This window comes from Antennarius striatus, chromosome 9 (assembly GCF_040054535.1).
Source record: "Antennarius striatus isolate MH-2024 chromosome 9, ASM4005453v1, whole genome shotgun sequence".
Lineage (NCBI taxonomy): Eukaryota > Metazoa > Chordata > Actinopteri > Lophiiformes > Antennariidae > Antennarius > Antennarius striatus.
Genome location: NC_090784.1, coordinates 23,984,193 through 24,000,621, shown reverse-complemented (window position 1 = coordinate 24,000,621; position 16,429 = coordinate 23,984,193). Strand labels below are relative to the sequence as shown.

At 48.1% G+C, this 16,429-nt stretch overlaps 3 protein-coding genes across 3 annotated transcripts; 2 read left to right on the top strand and 1 right to left on the bottom strand.

Moving 5' to 3' along the window:
• Positions 1–2,605: 2,605 nt before the first annotated feature.
• hormad1 (HORMA domain containing 1) lies at positions 2,606–10,074 on the bottom strand. The gene is made up of 16 exons (XM_068322751.1): positions 9,686–10,074; positions 6,247–6,304; positions 5,693–5,837; positions 5,548–5,611; positions 5,419–5,455; positions 5,250–5,270; positions 5,123–5,149; positions 4,960–5,027; positions 4,731–4,876; positions 4,466–4,623; positions 4,332–4,397; positions 4,107–4,167; positions 3,743–3,804; positions 3,221–3,304; positions 3,062–3,115; positions 2,606–2,852 (listed from the first exon to the last, which is right to left on the bottom strand). The coding sequence occupies exons 2-16, from the start codon at positions 6,277–6,279 to the stop codon at positions 2,766–2,768; spliced, it is 1,113 nt and encodes a 370-aa protein (XP_068178852.1). The 5' UTR covers positions 6,280–6,304; positions 9,686–10,074; the 3' UTR covers positions 2,606–2,765.
• ensab (endosulfine alpha b) lies at positions 7,017–11,969 on the top strand. Its single transcript, XM_068322753.1, has 3 exons — positions 7,017–7,205; positions 9,091–9,213; positions 10,081–11,969. Exons 1-3 carry the CDS (start codon positions 7,149–7,151, stop codon positions 10,249–10,251), a joined length of 351 nt encoding a protein of 116 aa, XP_068178854.1. The 5' UTR covers positions 7,017–7,148; the 3' UTR covers positions 10,252–11,969.
• Positions 11,970–12,779: 810 nt separating this feature from the next.
• Positions 12,780–15,047, top strand: mcl1b (MCL1 apoptosis regulator, BCL2 family member b). The gene is made up of 3 exons (XM_068322752.1): positions 12,780–13,409; positions 13,894–14,144; positions 14,239–15,047. The coding sequence occupies exons 1-3, from the start codon at positions 12,923–12,925 to the stop codon at positions 14,353–14,355; spliced, it is 855 nt and encodes a 284-aa protein (XP_068178853.1). The 5' UTR covers positions 12,780–12,922; the 3' UTR covers positions 14,356–15,047.
• The last annotated feature ends 1,382 nt before the right edge of the window (positions 15,048–16,429 follow it).

The following is a 16,429-nucleotide window of genomic DNA, read 5'->3' as shown; positions in this document are numbered from 1 at the left end:
TGGTCTCCGATGGGGCCCCTCCCGCTGTTTGGCCAGCTGATTGATCTGTTACCGCTGGCCGCAGGACGTGTGTCCCTGAATTTAATTTCAGAATTCATTTCTGGGAGACATGTGTGTACAGAAATGATGTAGAGTCCCAGGACCCGAGTGAACGATTGAGGGTGGACACCCAATAGAATCGCCATTTAGATTCCTTCCCCCTCCCACCTATCGTTGGATATTTATCCAGCGCTTGATGGGAGCTCTGGTCGACCCTGAATCCAGGCTCTGGTGTTGCTTTTTCACCTCCGTTGTGATTGAAGGTTGTCCGTATTCAAGACTACGTGCCTTCAAGAGGCAAATCTCTAAGACTATCACTCCCAGCAAGACTATTCCTCACTATGTCGTGCCTTGGGGCGGAATTTATTGGTTCATTTCAGATACTTATCTTACAATACATGACAACATCTATAATGCATTTCATTTTCCATCCAAACAACAACAAAAGAAGTGTCGCAAAACTCCCCCTGGAGTCGGGCCGAGGTAACCCCGATTGGGCATTGCATGGGTCCATTCTGCTTCTCCATTATCGGAAACACCCTTAAAAAGACGGTTAAATAAAGGTGGCAGCCGAAACAATGCCAGCTCTCGGAAGTGAGGGCTGATTTGATGGAGTCGCTCTTTCTGCGTCCCCTCTGGCCTGCCGCAGACACCCGAGAGGTGGGGGCTGCTGGGATATGCATCACAAAGGCTTCCTGCGGTATTGATCGGCGCCGGGTTAAGGCAGTCTATCAGCAAATGTCCCTCTCTCCGGGAAAAACAATAGGAGAGTAAAAGCACACAGCTTGCGAGGCGGGAGGCTGCTGATGGGCCCTTATCGGGGCCCAAAGGTCAGCGTGTACAGATATAATCCACTTTCACTTAACGGCTTCATTTAAGGCACCTCGCATGCAAATGTCGGCATTTGTGGCTCAATTCAAGACGGAGCTTTGTTTTCCGAGAGGCGGTAGGAACGGAACGGCGTCTCCCAGAGGCAGAGGAGGAGGCGTTCACCTAGACGAAGCTCAGACCATCTTTCAACCGGGTACAAAGCAGCAGCTGGGGGGGTGGGGGCGACGGCGTCTCCATGCTGATGGAGGTACGCCACGGGCTTCACCGAAGTTTTTGCTCAGAGCCATCGATCGGCGTCGTTGCGTTGAAAGTAGGAGAAAGTCGAGGCAGAAGTAACTACAATCAACCCCCCCAGCCCCCCACCAGGATGTTGTTTTTTAAATCCAGGACTAGTCAAGTGCTCAAGAATGTATCTTTGTTTTTAAAGGTTTCTTTACAATCGTGGAGAAAATTATTAGATTTGATCGTTTGATTTCATGGATTCTCCACAACGATTGGACAGGAATAACACGATGGCTTCATGACGGGATCTAACCCAAACCCGAGTCTGATCTGGATCAGTTGATCCCAGATATTTAAATCCATAGGATCGCAAAAGTTTGATACAAATTACCCAGACTGACCTGAGGTCAAAAATTGCAAATTTACAATTAAATTCTATTTTTTGTAATGAATTACTTTACAGGAAGTCCTCAAGATACAAACATTCAACTTAAAAACATCCAATTTATGAACATTCGTAGGCACGAACAGACTGTGAACAATTTGCTCTGATGTCAGACCTGATGTGTACTTTATTTGGTACTTCAGTATTAAGAATAGTAATGACATTACTTTAGAATTTAGAGTAGTAATGACATTAGTATTTATAGTAATGACATTAGTATTTACAGTAGTAATGACATTACTTTAGTATTTATAGTAATGACATTAGTATTTACAGTAGTAATGACATTACTTTAGAATTTATAGTAATGACATTAGTATTTACAGTAGTAATGACATTACTTTAGTATTTATAGTAATGACATTAGTATTTACAGTAGTAATGACATTACTTTAGTATTTATAGTAATGACATTAGTATTTACAGTAGTAATGACATTACTTTAGTATTTATAGTAATGACATTAGTATTTACGGTAGTAATGACATTTAAATGACCTGAGATGGAGATTAGAGAATGGAATTTAATAAATTACAACTTACAAACAATCCAGCTGACGTGTTTGTAGGTTGAGGACTGGCTATACTGTAACCCCATAGACAGACCACATGTATCCCTGCGTGTTGAACCTGTCGGTCACGTGTTGCTGCTGGAGGTTCTTCTCTCCTCACTGAGACTGTTTGAACAGGCTTCCTGTCGGCCGCCTTGTTCACAGCTAATAAAAAATATGACTCATAAAATCGAGGCCCAGAGGGAGTCCGAGCGGAGTCAGAGCGCTGCTCGTGTTCCACCTCGGTCACGGAGATGCGTTTCCACGGAGACGGAGTTTTCATCGTTGGGTCGTCTCCATCATCCTGAAGGACTTTACCTGCTACACAAGTGTGCTAACGGTTGTAGCTCAGACGCTAACATGATGAGTTCATGTGACGACGTGGAACGACTGGAGATGTTTTATTCCAGAATGGAGTCAGTAAACAACAACAAAGCCTGAATGCTAACAGCACAACAAACAGAATCATTCAAGGGTCAACTCCGACACGTTCAACGTCTGTGTCGTGTTCAAGGGTTCAAGAGGTCAAGAGTTAAAGGGTTCAAGAGGTCAAGGGTTCCGTCTCGACCGCAGGTTCGAGCCGACAGAAAATAAACGGGAAATCAAGACCGAACCTGGAAACACATCGTCGGCGTGGACGTGGCCGTTCTGCTGAGACAGCGGCGGGGTGTGATGTCATCAGCGCTGCTGGGATTGGCTGACTTTGCGTTTCTTCTTGGCGGCGGGGGGCGATGCCGGGCTGGCTTGGATCTCGTACAGCAACGCCTGAACGCAGCGAGAGGAAACGCGAAGGTGACGACCGCAGAAGGTTCTGGGTTCACGTCTCAGAGGGAGACGGACGGAAAATAACTGCTGAGTCATGTGTGGAACAAACGGCTCCCACGCAGAGTCATGCTGTGGTTTGGCTGCTGATTGGCTGGGATCAATAAACCGCATCAGTTGGTTTGTATTTGCTTTCAGGGCAGGTTTCTCACCATTTTATCAGACGTAGCTGCTTGATTCTTCTTCTTCTTCTTCACATTTTTTTCCTGTACACACACACACACACACACACACACACAGTCATGTTATTATTAGTCTTGTATCTCTAGCTGTGATGGCGTTAGCGTTGGACACGTTAGCGTCGGACTCACGGTGGTGGACCTGATGATCCGTCCACTCCTGGTCCTCTTCAGGCCCACCTCCACGTTGGAGGTGCTCTTCAGCGGACCCCCCACCTGAGAGAGGACAGGTGGAACGTTAGCGACACGTTCCTCCAGTCTGTGACTAAAAAAATTATTCGGTAAAAACCCCTTAGAGCGATGACAGTAACAGACGCAGAGTGACAGAAAAACAACGGTTTCCTTCATGTTGTACATTGTTCTGCAGATGTAACAGAAGCTCATTAACCAGTCAAACCTCAGAAGAGCGTCGCTTTGTTACTTTAAAAGGTTAATTATTGTTTGACTTACGAGTTCAGCAAAAGAATGGTTTTAACAAGCATCTCCAGGTTCTACTATAGGTTCTGCTGTAGAATCTGCAGTAGATTCTACTGTAGTACTGCTGTAGGTTCTACTGTAGTTCTACTATTACTGCTGTAATTCTTACTGGTTAACTGAAGGTAAACTATGCTGGTTCCAGTGAACAGGACTGGAGGATCATCCCGTCACACCCACCTCCACCTCCATCATCGCCTCCTCCTCACTCTCCATCTTCTCCTCACACACCAGCTGGAATTCTGAAAGATGCAGATGTTCACGTTGTTTCACTCACACATAAGAGATGACCTGACGACCCCTGATGACCTCAGAGGATCATGAGGAACTGTCGGGTCAGGAGAACAAATCAATCGAGACCCTGAACTCTTCAGGAACGTCGTGTTCTCATACGTTTACATGTAATTACTCTTCTTTTTACAACCAGCGGAGTCGCCCCCTGGTGGCCGCTCTGCCCTGACTTCCCTTTGTTTCCCATCAGCCCCTGCGGTTCACTTCCTGTCCGTCAGACGCGTGAATCTGAAGTCACGGTGAAACGAGTTACCGGTGTTGTCCGAGGCCGTGCTGTCGTCTTCAGTCTTCTGTCCGTCTTCGATCACATGACCCTGGAGAGGACATGTCACATGATCACACACCGTGTGACTACAGCACGTTGCCATGGTGATGAAATTGCTCATATATCATGGCCGTGCTAACGATGCAGGCTGGTATCATCTGGTTTGAGATGTGGGGTCTTAATTGATCACTCCTGGGGGTTGTGGGTCCTGACCTGCAGCAGGCTGCCGTCCTCCAGGCTCAGCACCCACCTCTCTGTGTTGGCCACGCCCTCCTCCACCTGCACACATTCAGCAGCTGTAGGAGCGTTTGGTTTGGGGCCCGAGGAGCCGCGTCTCAGCGCCTCACCTGCTCCAGACGGTGCCTCTCGGTGGCCATGTCCAGCTTCAGGGTGTGGTAGGGGGTCACCAGCTGCCCCATGGTGAGCTTCACCGGCTCCCTCTCAAACTCCATGGAGTCGCCGTCGGCCTCCTTGAAGCCCGGCGGGTGGTAGTCCCGGGGGGTGACTGGGAGCCAATCACAGCGGCGGATCAACGCTTTTCTGTTGTTTAAGGCTGAATTCCATTCATGCTGCGTTCAAAGGAAATCAGAAATCTGTGCTCTGGTATGTTACCTTCCTGATAGTAAACCAGCTTCATGTTGAGGCACACCTCGTCCGGCAGGGGCCCCAGGTTCTGCATCAGGATGTAGAGCTTCCTCACCAGCAGGATGCTGGCCCTCCTGGTGTTACCGCACAGCATCGACATCTTGTTGTCGCTGCTGCTGATGAGGGAACGAGGAATGAAAACCAGCAGTGAAACGGTTTACAGGTGTATTACCACACCTGTCAGGGACAAACCCACCTCTCAAAGTCCATCTGAGCTCCGTTTTCTGTGTACTGGACATGAAACTGATAAAACTCAGTGACTTTCTGTAAAACAAGAGACAAGCAGTCGATGATGACAAACAACAATCACAGGAACGGCAGCTGAGCATCGTTATGATGGACACAAGACGTCGCCTCACCCGAGGGTTTTCTGCATCCGTGTAGATCTAAAATAATAAAACAGCAGCAGCATAAAAGGGTCTTTCAGGGCTGATAGAACTAAACCTTGTCTAGATATATTAACATATGAAGTCAGAAGATACTCACAGACAATATGACAGTTCGCAGCTGGTGGGGAAAATGACAGTCATTTAATGAAAATGAAAACATGAGAAGGGACTTCTCATAAATTAATTTATGCATGGTGAAGTCACAGGGGGTCTGTAAGAAGAACATAAAGACCTTTTGACGATGGAAAACGTGGGGTCTGACTTACATACTTCTTCTGGATGGCTTCAAAGCAGCCCTGCATCCTGGAGGAAACACGCAACAACAAATAGCGAGGCGTCACTGACAGCAACAGGAAGTCATATTAGACTTATTAACAGTTTGAGTCGTTGTTTACCACTGCACCACCTGACTCGCGCCGGGACAATTGCGCTGCTCTCTCAGGATCATCACCTTCTGATCTGCGGGCAGAACCACAGGGAGGTTTGAGTCGTCTTTACGATCGTTTCCAGTCGTGTGCAGATGAGTAAGTTCGGCCCGACCTTCGATGTATTTGTTTCCGTAGGCGTACTCCGGGAACAGACCGCGCAGGTACGTGATGCCGGACACGGCGATGGCCAGAAGCTTCTTCATGACGACCAGAGACTCCTGTTCCGACAGAACCTCGTTGGGTAACAGCTGGGACTCCTGCATGAGCGACGCAGATGAACAGACAAAAAATATAGAATATTCAATAAAGATCTGTTCATATGATTAATAAACATGGTTCTGATCAGATTCACAAATAAATATTATCGTTATCCTGAATAACTCTGTTATAACTCATTAATGTAGCATTGGTTTGTAAAGGAGCCTAATATGGATTTAAGACTATTATTAATTAATAACTATTTTTAATTATTAATTAATAACTATTATTAATTATTAATAACTATTATTAATTATTATTAATAACCCAAATTCTAGCACAAGCTTTAACGTTATAGTTTTAAATAGAACAGGTGACACATTAATAATGTAGTAAATGCTAACCAGCTACTGCTATGTTTGCTGCGACACTAACATTAATTAGCTAATTAATTTAAAATAAAGTTACCTGTGATGATCTCACTTTTTGTAGAGAAGCCATTGGTTTAGTGAAAACCAAACGAGGACTGGAACAGAATTAAAAACTAATGTTAGCCGTGACTGTTAGCTGGTTTAACACGTTAGCTTAAATGAACGTAAACCCCATTAAGCAGTTTGACAGGTTAGCTAACATTAGCTCATGATGATTGTCTTACAGCGCGGTGGCTAAGCTAACGTCTAAGCTAACGTCTATTCTATTTCAGCTCTACTTTAATACTTACTTGGAACCAATAAAAGGATATTTTAATCAAACCAGAATAGTATGTTTAATATTTATCGCACTGAATGTTAACTAAAAATCCCGCTTACATTCCCGTTTGATTGACGGGAAATAAAATATCGACCAGTAGCCAATCAGAGCTGGGGGGGCGGGTCCTCTGCAATACTGGACGCAGCAATAATAACGACAGAGATGTTTACCGAGTCCCTCTTGTTGTTTATTCACCGACACAACACAGACTGTATTTAAATAAATAAAAATTTATCATCGTTAATGTCTCGTTTCAGTCGTTCGGGGCTTCGTGTTGATGCACTGCGGCCCCCGCATCGCCCCCTGGATCAGTCTTGTAATGCCATTGGATGTCCGGGCTGTCAATCACAGAGACAAGTGACGTCACTTGCAGCCCAATGACTCCCTTCAGATCGGTCCTCCTCGCCTATTTGTTACTGTATCTGTCAATCACACTATATCCCGCCCCCTCCCGCACACAAACACACACACATCGGGAGTGATGTCATATCTCGTTACGCCATTTTTGTTGGGGAGCAGTCGCGTCTAGAGAGGGATTAGAACCCAGGTACGTCCGACGGTAGCTCGAGCCTCTTCGTGTCGGGTGAAGGTGACACTCGTGCTTCTGTCACGCGTGCGAAATGTCGTCGGAGAACCTGAGTTCGGACACCCAGGCGGACTACGAGGACGAGAAGCAGGTGGGTTGGTGTTGCTGGCTGGCCGCCCAGGCTGCTAGCTAGCAGCAGCTAACAGTAGCTGACAGCAGCAGCTTACAGCAGCTAGCATCAGTGTCACGTTAATACGGCTCCTGTGGAGCTGCGGCTAGCTGCCTTACAAGCTAGCGGCTAGCCTGTTAGCCGTGGGGCATCTGGGCGGTGTGTCACTTCGTTTTGCCCCGTGTCTGGGGCCACTGGCTGGGGAGTGGAAGCTGCTCCACCCCGGCTGTCACACGGGCTCAGCGGCTCCAGCGCTTCCGCGTTTCCCACAGCGGTGATGTTCACGTCGGGTCACGGCTGAACTGACGTGTACGTCAGAGGTCACGTGACGGTGTGTTACGGCCATCACCGGGGGGGGGGGGGGGGCGGGGGGTGTCCACTGGAACTGATCTGGATGCTAGCTTAGCTTAGCCTCGACTCTCAGCTGATTAGTTGAACCTTGCAGATCAGATCTGTCTTTCTCAAACCTGTTGGTTGTCATGGTTACACTTATTTGTGTGTGCACACAGAAGTTGTCCTGATGGGTCGTTTTACGCTTAAAATTCAAAAATAACCGATGCGTAAGTGTATTGGTGTATAAAAAAATTAGCTGAAGAGGGTTCAGTTCAGATTTGACTTCCTCAAACCTGTTGGTTGTCATGGTTACTCGTAATGGTGTGTGCACATCTAAGGTGTCCTGATGGGTCATTTATATTTACAAATTCTAGGGTAATGGATGCATAAAAAATTGATGGTGTCACAGTCCGGTTGAGATAATCTTTATTTTTTTTGCATCAGGACCAAATTTAGCATCAGATGAATTTCTCTCGTGAGGCTCAGGTGCATCAGCGCCGGTGCCTCATGCCTCCCTCGTCTTGTGGGGGTTTTTTCTCTGGTTTCGATGTCCTGAGGTCCGTTATAGTTCTGTTTAGGTTGAGCCCCTGATCTCACCTGGATCACGTTTACCTGTCAGGGAGTCTGTGGCCTTTTGGAGTTTGTCCTCTTTATATTCCTTATAAATTTATCATGCATGTCAAAGACGTTGTTCACGCTGTGTACACAAACAAGGTGTGTCCTGGTGACCCAGATTACTGGGCTCAGTTTGCCTGAGAGGTGCTGGACGACTTCCACCGAACCCGTTCAGTCTGAGCCACACCTGCAACGTCGGAGCAAATCTCAACTTGAAACTTGTTATCTTTAAAGTCATCAGGTGTCCTAAATTTATTATTCATTTAATGAATTCACATCAACAAGGAGCGTTTCTCGTGACGCTGTTTGTTCACGTCCACATTTTGAGACGAGCCTGGAGGAGTTTCAGCTGGTTTTGTGGGGAGACTTAAACGGGTTGGTGGTTGTTTTTGAGTCACGCTTCAGCTTCTGTGTGTTCAGGGTTTTATTGCTCTGCAGGAACAGTTGAACATGTTTGCTGAAGCACACCTGCAGAGGTCAGAGTTCATTCTTTACTGACTTCCGTCAGTTTTAACAGATGCCTGCATGATGGATTTGTGCTCCAGTTGTTTTTCTGTCTTATTTAAACCAGTGGGGTGTTTCCTGGTGACACGAGAAGCCGGAACGAGAACATTCATGCTGTGACTCATAAATCTTCCTCAGTTCACACCAGTTTCACTACTAGTTGTGGTTTTTTTTTACACAACAGGCTTCAAGGAGGCACATTTTATTGTTTACATTGAAGAAAACCTCAGAATGAAGCGTTTAATTGTAGTAAACATCTTATAATCGTACCTTACGTTTGCACAGAGGTCAGTATCCTGCAGGACGTGGGGCGTTTGGGGACCTGACTTCCTCTTCATCACACAAGCAGCTGTTTAGTTTTCATGACGGGTCAGCTGACCCGTTCAGAGGTGTGTTTTCATTCTCGTCTCCACAGGACTCCCAGGAGAAGAACGCCAACCCAGTGAAAGCAGAGGAGGCCAAGCTGAAGGCCAAGTACCCCACCCTGGCCCAGAAGCCCGGCGGCTCCGAGTTCCTGATGAGGAGGCTAGCGAAAGGGGTAGGTGGGCCCCAGGGTTCTCCCCTGTGATTGGCTGGACTTTAAATCGATGCGTTGATCTTACTCTCAGTCAAACAGAGCAGCAGATTTATGTCTCAGAATATTTCTGGCTTCACGCATCCCTTTTGACCAGAGGGGGGGTTCCTGTCTGGGGCTTCTGTTTCCTGGTCCATCCATCTGGGTTTAGGGAGGACAAATGATTTCTCCACGGGCCGGTCCTCAGCAGACCCGTCCGTTAGCAGCCGCTTTGATGGATTCTGGTCTGTTTTGTATTCGGAACAGCAGAACATCATCCGCATAGAAACGGTCGCTCCCTCCACCGACACATAACATATGCATTACTTCCATCTCTGGAGGTTGCTGCAAGTCATTCTGGGAAATCAGGGACTGGAGTAGGAGTAGCCGGGGGCGGTACAGAGAGTTTGCCGATGTCAGGGTTGAGTTTATTCCATTGGTGTTCAGGTGTGTTTACCTGTGAGGGAAACATTTCCTCCGGCGCCACCGCTGATGATTTATTTACATCCTTCTTCAAAGCAGTGATGTAGTCGTCCGTTTGTCCGTTAGTCCACCAAACATCTCCACAACCGTTCAGACAGAAAGATGAAACAAAAAGCACATGACTCAGGCAGGAGAGGGGATGAAGATGAGATGATGACCTTGACCTTGAGAAAACTAGGTCAAGGTCAAATTACAACTTTCGTACACTCAGGAACTAGATAAGATTGAAAGATGAGGGAGAAGACCAGTGTGAGTAAGACAATAGATCAAAGTTAGTGCTTTGATCAGTGACAGTAGGTCAGAACACTAGCTTTGATCTTTGACCTATGCAAGTAGGTCAGGGTAACATTTTCTGCTCCCCCCCCACAGCAAAAGTACTTCGACTCAGGCGACTACAACATGGCGAAGGCCAAGATGAAGAACAAGCAGCTTCCTGTGGCGGGCAGCGACAAGAACCTGGTGACGGGCGACCACATCCCCACGCCGCAGGACCTCCCCCAGAGGAAGTCCTCGCTTGTGACCAGCAAGCTAGCCGGCTAGCCTCCGCTGCTCCCCCCTGGAAACCCCTCCCACCTCGATACGTCCGCCCCTCGCCCCTCCCTCCCCTCCTCATCCCTGGCCGCCATTGGCTGTAACACGACGGGCGGAGTCGGTTCAGTTCAAACTCCCACTGCTTGTATGTGCGTGGGGGGGGTCACAGCTTTCTCGCCCCGCCCCCCACCATGCACAACTCCACCCCCCCCTCTCTGATGGGAGGAGTTAATGCACTTTGTAGTCTGTATAGTTCGCTTTGTTCTCCTTTTTGCATCCGAATCGACACCAAAATACCGTTTGTGAAGGAGCGAGGAACCACGGCGGTGTCTTTACCTTACCCATGATGCATCTGGCTGGTTGGAGGTTTGAAACTCGCTCCTGTTCTCTCTGCTGCATGATTGTATCCAAAAAAAAAAAGAATTTACCTGTTTCCTACAGGAGTGCGTCGTGACAGGAAGTCAGACAAAAGCCTGAAGCGTCCGCCCTCACTTTTCCTCCCCCGATTTCCTGTTTACTGTCCGGACAATCCTTCAGTCGAGTCCAGAAGCATTCTGGGTAAAGGTCACGCTTCTTCAAATAACACGGTGACCTGACGCGCTCCGGATTACATCCTGGGATTTCCACATCGGAAATTCTCGCTTTGAGCGTCCGAGCCGAACGTCCTGAATCGTGCTTCTAAAGTCATCCGTGTGTGTCGGCCCCCGGCCTGCAGGGGGCGCCGTGTTCCTGTGGGATCATCTCACTGCGACGCTCGGCAAAGCAGAGGGAGGTCTTGGAACAAACACCGGCTCCATCAACACCTCCACCCCCCGTTTTCCCCTCCGTTGACTTTAAAACGCGTCCACGTCGCAGCGGGAGGAAGCGATCAGTCACGGCGTCGCGTCCTTCGCTCCAGCCGTTGTAAATAAGAAGGGATTCCTGTCGTTTCCCCCGTCGGAGCCTCTGATTGGTTCCTCTCTCCTCTGATTCTGTATCATATGAAAATAATGTGTAAATGCTGCTGATTCAAAGACAAATCTACGAGACGACGCCCCGTAAACGCCCGTCCTCTCCCGTTCCGCCGCTCCGACGCCCTCCTCCAACATGTTTCTGCTCGCTTCGACCACGCGGCCTCACGCGGCGTTCATGACCCCCCCACAAACCCCACAGCTTCCTGCTTTTAGACGTGACGTTTGTTAAATAAATGGGTGGATGAGCTGCATCACGTCCTGTAAATCAGCCGCGGACTGGAGGTCTCCAACGCTACCTGATGCTTTGCTTTGCACGGAGAAGTCCAGCGACAACCAGACGTAGCGGGGGTATGTTTGAAAAGCCCGCGGGGGTGTCCGCCCCCCCCGGCTCGGCTACGATCAACACGTGCCAGAATGTATAAAGAAACGACAGGCGGTGTGTCGGAAACACTTGTGCTGCTTTATCCTGATGCGGTTTGTTGTTTTTTGCAAGTAAATTTTTTTTTTCCTTGTGTTCTTTTTTTTTTCTTTTTTTTTCTTAATTAGAATATTTCATCCTGGCCCAAGATAACTGCAGGGAAATCAGAGGCACCCCCGCTTCCAAGAATAAATAAAATAAAAAGGGTTTACATTGTTGAAGAGGATGACTTGAGAACACAGGGATGATTTTAAGACTTCAGAAAAAGTACCGGAGTACTTTGGAATGTTTTGTTGTGTGGGAGTAGGTGAGAGGATTTTTGTCAGTATTTGAAATAAACTTTTACATTAATAATACTTATTTTGTTGGTGATTGATGCCCGTGCTCCGCAACACTCTGAAACCACCACCTTCTCTGACCACTAGGGGGCAGCACCAACCTACATTTGGAACGCCGCCCAGTTGAGAATAATCTGGCTGCTTCCCACATGCCTGACCAAAAATAAATGGAACATTTTGTTTGTGTACTGAATAACACTGGTTAAACTGGGATCACAAGGACCCGCTTGTGAGGACATTTTCCAATACATGCATAAAGGTTATGTGTGCTTATGCAGGTTCGTAGCTACGTGTGTCACTGATTTGCCCTTTTAAGACCTTACTGGGGCAAATAAATTAGTCCTTTATAACTAAAGTGCCATACTTGTTTTGAACAAAACAAACCCTATAAGCGGATCACGTGATGACCGCATTACACAGCTGCACTGTGTGTTTAAATGTGATATTTTAAAGATGTGTAGGTTAATTATAGGTAATTACAATTCAGGGACTGCTAAATTATCCTCCTATAGTGTTAACATCTTTACAAATACCCCCGTCTGAATGATTACTGCTCACTGACGCCTCTTCCTTTTCGGAATGCATTCAGTTGATGTCATGGAAAAAAACGAAAATAATGTCAAAATTAATTATTTTTTTTAAATGTCAAGTTTATTCTTAAAATTAAAAAAAAAAACTTGTTTTTTAATTTTTAAAAAAGTTAAATTGTAGTAAATTCAAACAGAAAAAGCAGCCGTTTGAGAAGACATTGCGGTGGGAAGTGGCTTCCGGTAAATGACGTGCGTGTGACGTCACCACGTTTAGTTTATATAGCGCCCCTCGACGCTACAGACCGTTGTCATTCCAACCTGGTGATGGGGACTGAGGGACCTGAAGCCGGATTGTTTTTGTTTCTTTAATACAGGCTAGTCGTTGATTACGTCACCGGATTAATTCGGAATAACTACGCGAAAAACCCTAAAGTAATCCAGATGAACATCATCCAGACGAAGCGGACGGCGATGAACGTGACGACCGGAGTCATGAGCTTCATGCTGCCTCAAAATGGCGCCGAGGACGGACACGTACACTACGGCCCCGGGGGCGACGCGTCTCCGCGGCTGGCCGTGGGCTCCTCCGTGGACGGCCACAACGGGAACGTGGGGGCCGCCGACCCGCTGAAGCGACCCAAGAACCTGAGGGTGACCCCCGCCAAGCCTTTCGCCGTGAAAACCCTCCGGGAGGACAGCGACGACATCGACGACGGCTCGCTGCCGTGCACCCCGGAGCTGGAGGCGGACGAGCCCACCTGCCCGGAGGAGTACGAGGTGCTGGAGAACGACACCCGGGAGCTGGTCACCCGGTTCCTGCTGGAGTTCACGGAGCACAAACGGCCCCGGTGGCAGGAGAGTAAAGCCCTCGGCACCATGAGGAGGGTGGTGGAGAGCCTGCTGGAGAAGCACCGATACGCCTACAATGGTAGGTCCCTCCGGGCTAACGCGGGCTAACGCTAGCCGGGGCTAGTCGGGATCAGATTAGATTACTTTATTGATCCCAAACGGGGAAAGTTAACTCAAATTTAAGCTAACATTCGACCGTTTGTTCCTGATCGTAACGTTAGCTAATGTTAGCCGGGGCTAATCGAGATTACGTTAGATTACTTTGATGATCCCAAACTGGGAAATTAAACTTTAAATTTAAGCTAGCGTTCGGCTGGTTTTTGCTCTGTGTGATGTTAGCCAGAGCTAATAGAGCTCCTTTGAAGTTAGCATTCGATCTTTTAACTGCTGATTTTGATGCTAGCAGGAAGCTAACTCGCTCAAACCTAATCAGATGTGTAGCAACGGCTCATGTTAGCATCAATAATCTCCCTCTAGGTGGGATTAATAAAGTGAATTTAATCTGGGTTTTTGTGTGTGGACTCTAAACTGATCAATAATAATTAAATGTCTCCTTTTTTCAGGTATGATCAATAAATTGTCCCAAGGCGAGGGGGGGAACGACGCCCAGCTGGTGGGGGAAGTAGCCAAGAACCTGTTCTCTGACGGGACCACCAACTGGGGCCGCATCGCCAGCCTGGTGGCCTTCGGGGCGGTGGTGTGCAAATACATGAAGGAGAAGGGCCGGGGGGGCGACGTGGAGCTGGTGGGGCGGCAGATCTCCACCTACCTGCTGGCGGAGCAGCGGGACTGGCTGGTGAAGAACAATGCCTGGGTGAGTTGTGCTCCGGCGGCGTTAGCGTCACGGTGTGTGTGTGTGTGTGTGAGACCCCCGACTAATGCCTGGTTGTTACTCCGTTTGTCTCCAGGATGGGTTCGCAGAGTTCTTCAGAGTTTCCGACCCCGAGTCTTCAGTGAGGAACGCGCTCATGGCGTGCGTTGGAGTTTTTGGCATCGGAGCGACGCTGGCCTTGTTGACCAGGTGACTTTTCTAACGCACCAGAGACGTTACTGACTGAAGCGAAGGACTTCCTGCGGCGAGGACCCGCCGGTCCGGTCGCCCCTGCCCTCTCCTCCGGTCGCCGTACGACCACGACTGCAGCTTGCAACACCTGTTTGTTTTTGATGTGGAGGACACAATGGACACTTCACCCAACTTCACAAAATAAGTTTTATTTAATTAACAAAGCAATTTATTTTTGTAATAAATGTAAAAAAAGAAAGAAAGAAGGTTTTTCTATGCAAATTGACGGTAGTTAGAGGCAGTCAGTGGAGCTGATTTTATCTTGATTTGGGTGTGTTTGTTCCCCTGGTGTCTGTTGGAAAACCAGGTTGAAGGAGGGAAAAGCGTGTTGTTCCTTTTTCCAGCGAGCCCGTTTGGAATCCTTTTTTTTTTTTTTTTCCATGGACGTCAAACACAAGAGAAGGAGGAGGGGGCGGATTTGCATGAGTGTAGCTCCACTTCCTTGTTATGAAAATGTGGACGGCGATCGGAGCGACGGCGCGCTGGGCTGACTGTTTGTCAGCCTGGAAAGTTTGAGTCTGACAAGAAATGATTCAGGAGTCTGACTGTTCAGACTGACTGCAGCATAGAGAGACGACCATTCTGAGGTGATGGTCGAAAAAAAACGGACTAAACGCAGATGTAAACGTTCAAAAATAAAAAAAAATAACCTGATTTATCTTTATATGTTGTTTTTGTGCAGGGAACTTAGCCCAAAGTGTTAAACCGCGAGACGGCGACGGCTGCCGTTTCCTAGAAATCAGATGTGGCTGTGGTGACTAGCGTTAGCGTGTTAGCGCCTTATCTGCAGTTCGCTGGTGCACGGCGGCTGAATGCAGCCGCTAGATTGTGAAACTGGGGTGAAGCCAGTTTGTAACATCCTCACGCCTGTGCAACGCCGGCGTCTTCCAGAAACCGATGACCTCATCTGGCGGTCATCACGTCCAATGTTTTCTTTCAACATTCGCTGCTAAAATGTCCAAACGTCGCTCCCGCCGCGCCTCAAACTGGGGAATCCGTGATGTGAGGCTGCGCCCTTGTTTGTTCAGATCCTCCTGGTTGCCGTTGGTTACAGGACAAACAGAACACTCATCAGCGGGTCTTAGGAGGAAATGGAGTCGCACCTCTCCATGGTGACGATCCACAGCAGACCTCACGTCCTCTCCCGCGGCTAACGATGTTAGCGAATCCCTGGTTACCTCTGCTGGTTGGTGTAGAGGCTGGGGCGCTGAGGGGAATTCAGGATGAGGCAATTTCATGGAGAGGTTTGCAGCATTAATACACAAGTGGATTGGAGGGGGGGGGTAACAACACAAGGCTCAGTCTTGGGGCTGAATATGCAAAGCGTTTGAACAACCTGGATGTTGGTAACTAGCTTGTTAGCGCCATGCATTATTTAGCATGTATGGGAGCATGCTAGCGGGTAGGAAGAGTTCATTCAAGACGGATGCAGGAGGTTTAGGCAAAGTTTAGGGAACCAAAACTATCATCTCCCCAAAAAAAAGTTCCCTGTTGAGCGTCTTGAGGCGTTCTCTCCAGGTTGTTCCAGCGTAGCATAAATATCTCGCCGCGACAGGTGAGAGCATTCCAGCGGAGGGATGGTTCAAGGTGTGGCTTTGGTGTTTTTGTCTGGGCACATATTTCACATTCAGTTCTTACCAGGAGTCTGAATCAGAACAAAAGGGGACGCGGTCCAACCTAGAGAGAACACTGGTTCTGGATGGGGTCTGGCTGAGCTGCAGCCTGGGGTCCTTCGGCTTTCAGGCGCTTCTCGGACGCCTGTTGTTGTTGATCTGTCAGTGAACTTGAACCACTTGAGAATGATCTCGTGTTTCATTGCTGTTCTGTAGACGGAGGCCTCCCACGTCAACCGACCGACGCCTCTCGTCGGACTCGCAGTTTGTAACCTGAGCTTCAGGGAATGGCCTCTCCTGATTGGTCGGGAGCCGCTCACTTCCCCGTAGCAACAGCCCGCCCATCAACTTTAAAAAAAGCAACAGTTTCTGGGAAGTCTGCTGACGCACAAGTTTATCTTTAACAGGAGAACTTTAACAGGG

What these genes read in the sequence shown, in the direction of transcription:
- hormad1 (XM_068322751.1), bottom strand. Translation starts at nt 6,279, where the DNA reads ATGGCTTCTCTACAAAAAGTGAGATCATCACAG. An exon ending in AAGCCATCCAGAAGAAGTAT is followed by an intron (nt 5,271 to 5,418) that starts GTAAGTCAGACC and finishes TTTCCCCACCAG; the next exon opens with CTGCGAACTGTCATATTGTC. An exon ending in GGATCATCAGGTCCACCACC is followed by an intron (nt 3,116 to 3,220) that starts GTGAGTCCGACG and finishes GTGTGTGTACAG; the next exon opens with GAAAAAAATGTGAAGAAGAA.
- ensab (XM_068322753.1), top strand. Translation starts at nt 7,149, where the DNA reads ATGTCGTCGGAGAACCTGAGTTCGGACACCCAGGCGGACTACGAGGAC. An exon ending in ACTACGAGGACGAGAAGCAG is followed by an intron (nt 7,206 to 9,090) that starts GTGGGTTGGTGT and finishes TCGTCTCCACAG; the next exon opens with GACTCCCAGGAGAAGAACGC. An exon ending in TGAGGAGGCTAGCGAAAGGG is followed by an intron (nt 9,214 to 10,080) that starts GTAGGTGGGCCC and finishes CCCCCCCCACAG; the next exon opens with CAAAAGTACTTCGACTCAGG.
- mcl1b (XM_068322752.1), top strand. Translation starts at nt 12,923, where the DNA reads ATGAACATCATCCAGACGAAGCGGACGGCGATGAACGTGACGACCGGA. An exon ending in GCACCGATACGCCTACAATG is followed by an intron (nt 13,410 to 13,893) that starts GTAGGTCCCTCC and finishes TCCTTTTTTCAG; the next exon opens with GTATGATCAATAAATTGTCC. An exon ending in TGGTGAAGAACAATGCCTGG is followed by an intron (nt 14,145 to 14,238) that starts GTGAGTTGTGCT and finishes GTTTGTCTCCAG; the next exon opens with GATGGGTTCGCAGAGTTCTT.